We start from the raw sequence: 8,431 nt of genomic DNA on the forward strand, positions 1-8,431 counted from the left end.
TGCTATCTGCAAATATAAAAAATATGCTATCTGCAAATATAAAAATATGGCAGAAGATTGGGCTAAGAAGAAATAGTTAACAGAGTTAATCTTTCTCAAACCTAATACAAATAAATGGCTTGTAGTGTAAAAATAGGTTTTTAGTTATTCATTCCTTTGCTTTACAGTATTTTTAGGCAAAAAGGAAATAGTCAGGAAAAGCATAGACAGTCTGCTCAAGCACTTGAAGCTTACTCTTTTCCACAATAAAATCCCCCACCCATAGAAAGAAAAAGGATACTGGAAAGGTACCAGATACCTAATAGTGAGCAGGAACCCTCTAGCACTGCATAGTCAAGAGCTCTGTTTAATAGATAGGGGAGGATGTGCCAGAAGGCAGAATTTAAATACTTTTTTTTTTTTAAATGCCATGAGAACTCTAACCGTGAAAAAGGCAAGAAGAAAATCCAAGCAGCAGAATGAAGAAGCGAGCTGGTACCTAACACAGAGCATGTATCACAAAACAAAGCATTCAAACACGGGCACAGCAAAACCCTGTCAGCACCCATATGATGTGTAGCACCCCTACAGCAGAAACTCAGTAGGTTTGGCTTCCATGAGGCATGGGAAAAGGAAACCTTAGCAGAAACAATCATAAAGTGCCAGTAAGCAAATTATTCTATATCTGGATATTCTAGGTGTATTTATATCTAGATAGTCTAGATCTATATGCTCCACAGTGAAAGGAAAATAAATGACATACATAAGAAGCAAGCCCGGGGGAACCTTTAAAAACAGAAGTTTAGCTTCAGTAACTTTTTTCCTCTCAAAAAATGAATACGGAAAATGATAGTGATCAAGCATTTGTAAGTACCTTAAAAGCCTGGAGAAATGCCCATAAAAATTAAAAGTATCACCAGGACATGATTTAGTTGCATCCCTGAGACATGACCTAGGAAAATTTATTCTACACTATTCCTTCTGTCAGAAAGACACTCAAGATGCATAAAGCATCCATCTTGCAAGTAGATACGTGCACTACTAAAAGAAGGTCAAGGAAAAAAACCAAACCAGTCCAAAATCTACCAGAGTTAAAAGTTAGTTTGGAAGGAGATCCTGCACAAGGATACCGCAAAGCTGAGGAACAATCCCTGTGCACATGAGAAGGCACAGAAAGCCTACAAGAGCTTTTTGAAATCAGGCTATCAACAACTACAAATACTGCATATATGGTAACTTGGTTTCATTAACAATAGAGTCCCAAGTGACAAGCAGCACCAGTGTGTAGCACGGTCGGTATCACTGCTAGCTCAGAAGAACCATTAGAGTGGAGATAGCTCTATAGTCATGGCAGTAGAAAAGAAAATACCTGGTGCACTCTAGGTAGATACACTGAGGGTTTTTAAAACCTGACCCCTTGATTGCAATGTACAGAAAAAGCAGGTCAGAAAAGCAACTACTCAACCATAGTCAGCCCTCTGCCTGCAAAATGCCACTTGAAGGGCCCGGTCTTTGTTATGTCACCTACACATGACAATCTGGAAGGCAAGTCCATGAAATAGTAGGCAGCCTGTTGAGAGTTGCTGATGCACTGGAGGGCAGAATGACCAGGAGGCTAACGAAGGAGCGCAGTCTAAAGCTGAATCATGGCAACCGGCAAAGCAGAGTGAAACAGCCAAACTGGTTTTGTCACATCTTAGAAAGAGAGAGCAATAGACCTGACTAGTAGAAATGAAAAGCAGTTTGAAGTATCAGCCAGATGACCTCCTAATCAAGATGTACCAAGACCAGCAGAAACTGATGAGCCTCCGTGAGAAGCGGAGAAGAAAACCCAAGAGCTTTGCTTGATGTTGGGGTACCAATGAAGACTTCCTAAATGGTGGAGGCAAACTTAGAGGAACTGATCCATGTGCTCATTATTGCATCTTGCCAGCGCCTGCAGATCAGCTAGCAGGCGTGAGGCAAGTAACTTGAAATGATGATCTAAAGACACAACAGCATTTGAAAGGCCAGTATATGAATAATACATTTCCTTCAGATCAGAGATTTAGGAATGGAAAAAAATAATTATAGTGAAGACTGAAGTGACCTGGAATGTGGCAAAATAGTAATTCCAAAGGAAACGCATCTATAGAGTCTGAAAAATTCAGAAAGCATATCTCAATGCGATACAATGCAACAAGCATTCAGAGATCCCCCTCACTGGTTCTGTTGGTACATAGCAGAAATGGTGATGGGTGCATTTTTCCAAAAGACTGAGAACTTAGTGGCAAGATACTTGTGATAACTTATGTTTTATCTACAAGAAATTGCAATAGGTGGTAACTACTTTTTCAGATACAGAGAAGAAGCTATTAGCTATTGAAAGGGGATTATCAGACCTGTCCCCCTTTCTCCATGGGAGTTCAGCTAAGCAGCATAGTAGCCTACACAACGAGTCACATCAAGATATCAGGTAGGAAAAAAAGCAGCAACTTAATCATATTCACCTCTCTCTCTGCAAAACAATACTTCATGGTCTTTGTCATGTCTTCTGCATGTGCCTTAATTCAGATGAAAAGTATGAGCTACTATAATAAACGTCCTATTTGTGCAGCATATTTATGATGGCACTGATTTTGACTTATAGGCTACATTGCACGTCTTACAGACTCTGAAACTTTGCAGGGTTGAGTTTCCCATGTAAATGACTATATCTCCTTGAGCAACAACGAAGGAGCTAAAACCATGTCCAGAAAACCAAGAGGACAATAGCCATTTCAAACAAAGATGGGTAACACCTGTAGATCAACTTATAAAATAACCTTGGTGAACTGCTCTATGAAATACTCATGCCTGAGGATGCAAGTGTGCAGCACCCACGTGCAAGCATGCACCAACCTGAGCTGTAAAGGGCAACCAAATACAACAAGTTATGAAAGGATAAACCCTAAATGCCATAGCTTTTCACCAAGGACTTGAGCAGGACGTGGTAACAATCCAGAAAATGAAGTTTGTTACTTATAATTTGTTTTTCTATCAGAGTGTGAACAGTTCTGCTCTTCCCAACATACTTTTTTTTTTTTTTTTTTACAGTATCTTCCAGGTATACCTGTTGTTCCTCTGAGATTTTATCTTCCTTCTGAGGACACAGTGAGCCAGGCAACTGCATTTTGTAGCAAGTTGTAGTTCAAATTCTAGCAAAAGCTCAGGTAGGCCATGGGTTATGAAAGTCTGTAAATCATTGCCCCAGAAGTAAACAGTTCTCCCTTTTTACCAGGACTTTACTGTTTATGTGTATTTATATTCCTAGAAAGAAACTGGGTTTTATATTAAATATATTTTTCAGTCATCCTGTAGGCTCGGGCACTATGCACATTTTTAATACTCATGGGTTAGGCAAGTATATATATACTAGCATTAATCAAAAGTAAAACACTGCAGTAAGTTCCAGCTAGAACTGGGTTGAGTTCTTTTTTAAGTATACTCAGATGACTGTATGTGTACATATATAGCTATATGACTTGTCTGAGTCTCAGTTTTAAGTGACAAACTATACACTGGGACATTTAGAGACTTATTTTCAGCCCCAGTTGCCTGGGAACCTCTGTGTTTGTCTCCACTTACTGTGGCAAACAACATTCATATCCATTAGTCATGAAAAGTAAATAACTAACTTAACTCAGGCAATAAATCCAAATAATCAGTAACGACAGCGGGTGGTAAATGTCAGCAAAACTCATATTATATTAGATCTGAGTTACTGAGTAACACTAATGTGCGATGAATAAGGTTCAGAGGTCTGATGAGAACAGCTGACATGAGACAAATATACAAGCACTTATTTTTATCTCTTGTTTTTTAAAAGATCTGGAAATGAGGAAAAGTGCATTGCCTAACTCTTAAACACTTGGATATCACCTGAACCAGCTGTGAAACTGTGATTTGTACCCCAGAAGCCATTCAGCCTTAGATCATCACGTCTATGCCATATCCATACCAGGTTTTGCTGCACTGGTGGCTGTGGCTGCAGGCACGGAGCCACTGCACCTCTCAGGGCTCCTAGTTAACCACGATGCTGCTGGTCTCTCCCGTGTTCACATCTTCAGATGCACACAAGCAGGGTTTATGCTCCAATACCCCTGAAAATCTATTGGGCTTTTGCGTCTGAGTTATTTGCTTTCAAAAATGCAAGCCCAAATCACATCACTGCCTTAAATTAGCAGAAGAAAAATGCAACTACATTATACACTGGTGTAAACCCAACAGCTCTGTCTTCTTGGTGGTCTTCATGACTCACTCAAACTCTTCCAATGCCAGCTTTCTGGGATAAATTATTCACAAACCCCACAGCACATTGTCACCAAGTCCATCTTGCTGTTGAACTCTCTGAGCCCTTTGTTAAAATCCAGGGACCAAACATTGGCCGTACATCCATACATGGACCTTTATTCACCACTGTCTTGTGCTGCTGGTTGTAGTGATGCAAAGTAGCTACATGCCGTTACTGAGTCTGCTAGCTATTTTAAACTGATTTTTCACTGGTAAAATTACTACTCACGGAGCAAAGGAATGACTCAGCCTTTGTCCCTGCAGCATTTTCCTATTTTTATTATCTTTCAACCTGCTCTAAACCCTGTTGTTTTTGTCCCTAGCAGCTCCTGTGGGATATATTGGTGCTCAGAAGCTGGATACACAAGCAAACAGACTTTTTGAGCACTGTGCAGTCCGGAAGACAGGTCACCGTGGGTCTCGTTGCACTCGGACTCATGCTGCTCCTGGGGTGGTAGAGGTCTGTAGGGCAGGGATGCTGGGGACCCCGGAGGGGAGGAGTGGAAGGGAGAGATCAAACCTCAGTAGGAGGCGACTATTGCTGATCTTCTGAAGTGAGGCTGGGATCTGAAGAGGTTGAAAAACAGCTGGCCACAGCTAGTCCCCTGCCTCCAGCACAGAGAAGCAACCCTTGGTGCTTCATGGGAAGGTGTGAGAGCCTTTTTACAGTCAGTAGAACAATATTTAATCTTAATCCATAACAGAGATTTGCACAAAACCCTGAAGCACAAAGTTCATGGAGCCTCATGCAGTTGATGGCCCCAGAAGCAGCTCTGTGTAATGAGATGCTATGGTCCTGTCTGTGAGTTTCAAACCTTCCACTGAGTGCTTTGTGTTAATTGGTCATTACATTACAAAAATATCACATTATATTAGTTTTATTATGTCATTTGTTCATACTGAATGTTCATGCCTGGAAGTATTTAAAAGATGTTTGGATGTGGTGCTTAGGGACATGGTATAGTGGTGGTCTTGGTAGTGTTAGGTTTACGGTTGGACTCGATGATCTTAAAGGTCTTTTCCAACCTATACGATTCTGTGATTCTGTGATTCTGTGATTCTGTGAATGCTTGTTGCCTTGCTCCAAGATAGAAAGGCCACCTGAGATGCTGTAGGGTATTTGTCTGACCTACAGCTCCTGCTCCAGAAGAACATCTTCCTTGCAGGCCCCGTGCCATATCTACTATGGGGATGTCTCTCTAAAGGTGTTTATCATGTCTCATTAACGCATGTATCATTAACTGAAGTGACAGGCTTTCTCCAGCCATTCCCACGGGCAAACAGAGAGGAACAGCATGCTTGCGCCTATGGCTTTCTAACCACCCAGTTATGGCACTTCTTGGGGAGAGTTTCACTGGGTTTCACATCTTGCAAATAAATAATGGAAAATGTTAAGTCTTCTGGGAGGAATCTAACCTACTGCTTCTTTTTTCTTATTTGAATTTGTGTAATCGTAGCTTCCAGCTGTTACAGGTTCAACGTTAAAGAGCTCCTTGCCACCAAAATAATTTCCATTTTCTTGTTTATAGACTATGATAAACGTACTCTTTCATTTTCAATTTCATGAGCTAAATAGATTAGATTCTTAAGTCATTCCTTGTCCCATAAGTTTTCTGGACCTTGAATAATTGTTGGGGCTTTTCTGCATTTTGTCTAATTTTTCAAGTTGAATTTGAAAGGTGGACTTTCAGAAGAAGTCAGAAGTTCAGAAGTTGTCTTAGTATCGGTAGCAGTATCTCCACCTACTTCCCAGTGCTCTGCTTATATATGCCAAGATTCTTTTTGTTGATACAACCTGCTATATCTCATTCATTCAGCTACTTACCAGAGTCCCTAAGTGGCTACTTCTTTCTGAAACACCTCCTTCCATTAAAGGCAGCATCCATTAGTGGTTCCTTGGTTGATTCAAATACATGTAGTTCATCAAGTAATATAGATACCTTGGTAGAACAAGCTTGGATTTAATAATTTTTTCTGTCATTTGACAGTTTCCCCAGGTTTGAATTTTCATTTCTCCAGTTATTTGAAAGATAATGAATAATACCGGGCTGAAACAATTTGCTATCTATCTCACTCTGCTTTAGACACCTTGCCATGGCAGATCTCAAAAGCTACTGTGAATGGTGAATTATCAAGTACTCTTTTCTGATCCATTTATATTTACTAAATTAGCTGCTTCTAAAGCAATTCTTTGTGGGAACGGTGGCCAGGGACAGGCTTCGGCAGCTGTTCGTGCCACCTGGCAGGCTCCTGTTGGTGTTCTGTCAGCTGAGCATTTTCAACAGCCTCGCAGACATCAAAAAGTGCAATTTAGTTTTGTGCAGGGGCAGTTCCAGATGATGAGGTAGCTCCTAAGAGCATCAGAGAAAGGAGGGGAACGATGCACTCACCTTCCCAAAGGAAAGCGCAGTGATCATTTGTCTGGGGGCCGGGTCACTCAGGCCTCCCCAAGGACTTCTTGCTTTTCCTTAAGGTAATGAGCTGCAGGTTCAGTTTCCTGCTCCCACCAGGACTGTAGCAGCAATATAAGAACTTTAACATCAGTTTTGCTGAGAGTTAGTGTCAGTCTGGTCTTACTTTCTAAATGAACGCATCAGTTAAAAATGAAATATACTTCTATAGAAAAAGCTAATCTAACTGATGCAAAATATTTATGAGAATTAGATAGTTAAAAAAACAGTGATGCAAATATATAACTTCCATGCCCTTCATAAGTTAGTATAGTTATATTAGAATTGTAATTTAATATTTCAGCAAAGTCCCATTTCAATCTTACCGCCTCCGTGTATCTGACACAAGTATGGAAATCGCCACACGTTCCCCAGACCAACGGCAAATCCGATACAGCTTAAAATATACTGCAACTTATTGTCCCACTTGGGTCTGCCATCTTCTTTAGGGATTTCAGGTGGCACTGATAAATCTTTTGACATTTTAATGAAATAACCTTGGCTCCTTAGCCCCTTTCCTGTAAATGGGAAGATGCTTCAAAACCTGTCTCTCCTACAGGTTTTATGTAGGGTGACTGGAGGATCCTGGAAAGAGAGGTGGAGCTTCCTTTTTTGTGATGCAAAGGAACATGTCATTGCCAAAGGTGCAGTTTAAAGACAAAACCAGGAATTATTATTATATAGAGAGTTACCACTCTTGACTTTTTCGCAGCTCCTTCTATAGTTAGAGAACTTGGGAATATGTTGTTAATAGGTAACTCGGGATCAAACAGGTTTCTATTTTCTGTTCTCCTTCTGTTCTCAGAGACTTTCAGAGAAGTGTGACGCTGAATATAATTAAGAAGAAACCTTTACATCAGACTTATTAAAATTGTAAAATACTTGGAAAAATCTGTGAATAAAGTGCTGCCATTTCCTTTCTTAGTTTGTTAATAGAGGTAAATGAATGAAGATACCTTTTGCAAGTGCAAAAAGTAAATTTAAAAAAAGCAAGAAAAATTAGACCGTATATACTCAGACATTAGAATTTGGTCCATTTTCACCATAGCTGCTAGAGGTTAATCACTTCCCACCTGTCAATGAATCCCAAGTGACTATTTTTATTGTTCATTAAATAGTTACTGATGAATGCAAGAGCTGAATGCTTTCCTTCAATTTAAAGTATGTGAGAATGTTTGTCTGTTGTCTTTCAGTTATACCGGGTTTTGCTATGTTGCACACCAAATCAGTTCACTCCACACTAAACAGATCAGCTGGCCAGCTTACTTGCTTTAGTAAATCAACACTTCAGGCCTGGATTCCCCTTTTCGAAATGGGAAGAGTATCCAAGTGAAGATGGATTTTTTTTGCCAAAATACTTAGGGAGAAATAAAAGCCCTGCTCTGCAGCTAAGCATACAAATATGGTCAGGTTGCAGATCATCCAACCAGAAGCTAATTTCACATCTAGGCTACACAAGTCTCCCCAGGTAAGCACAGTTCATCTGCTTGCAGCTCTGCAAACATCCAGATCCATAGGTGGAGCACCTCAACTTCCCAGTCCCTTAGCAGGATGTCTCACAGGGCAGGCATGAGTTGGCACACACAGCGTGGCTTGGCAGCACTTACACAGCACCAGTGCTGCCAGGGCACCCACCACCATCGCCCCCACGGCTGCTGCACTTCGGATCGGAGATGCCTTGTGCTGTGCTG

At 40.7% G+C, this 8,431-nt stretch overlaps 1 protein-coding gene across 1 annotated transcript in view; it reads right to left on the reverse strand.

The window, feature by feature from the left end:
- LOC140646967 (sodium-dependent neutral amino acid transporter B(0)AT3-like) overlaps positions 1–7,223 on the reverse strand; it is a 29,635-nt gene extending 22,412 nt beyond the window's left edge. The window contains exon 1 of the mRNA XM_072851332.1: positions 7,067–7,223. Coding sequence (XP_072707433.1) covers positions 7,067–7,223 — 157 coding nt within the window. The remainder of the gene's footprint in view (positions 1–7,066) is intronic.
- Positions 7,224–8,431: the final 1,208 nt, after the last annotated feature.

Source organism: Ciconia boyciana, chromosome 2, assembly GCF_034638445.1.
Source record: "Ciconia boyciana chromosome 2, ASM3463844v1, whole genome shotgun sequence".
Lineage (NCBI taxonomy): Eukaryota > Metazoa > Chordata > Aves > Ciconiiformes > Ciconiidae > Ciconia > Ciconia boyciana.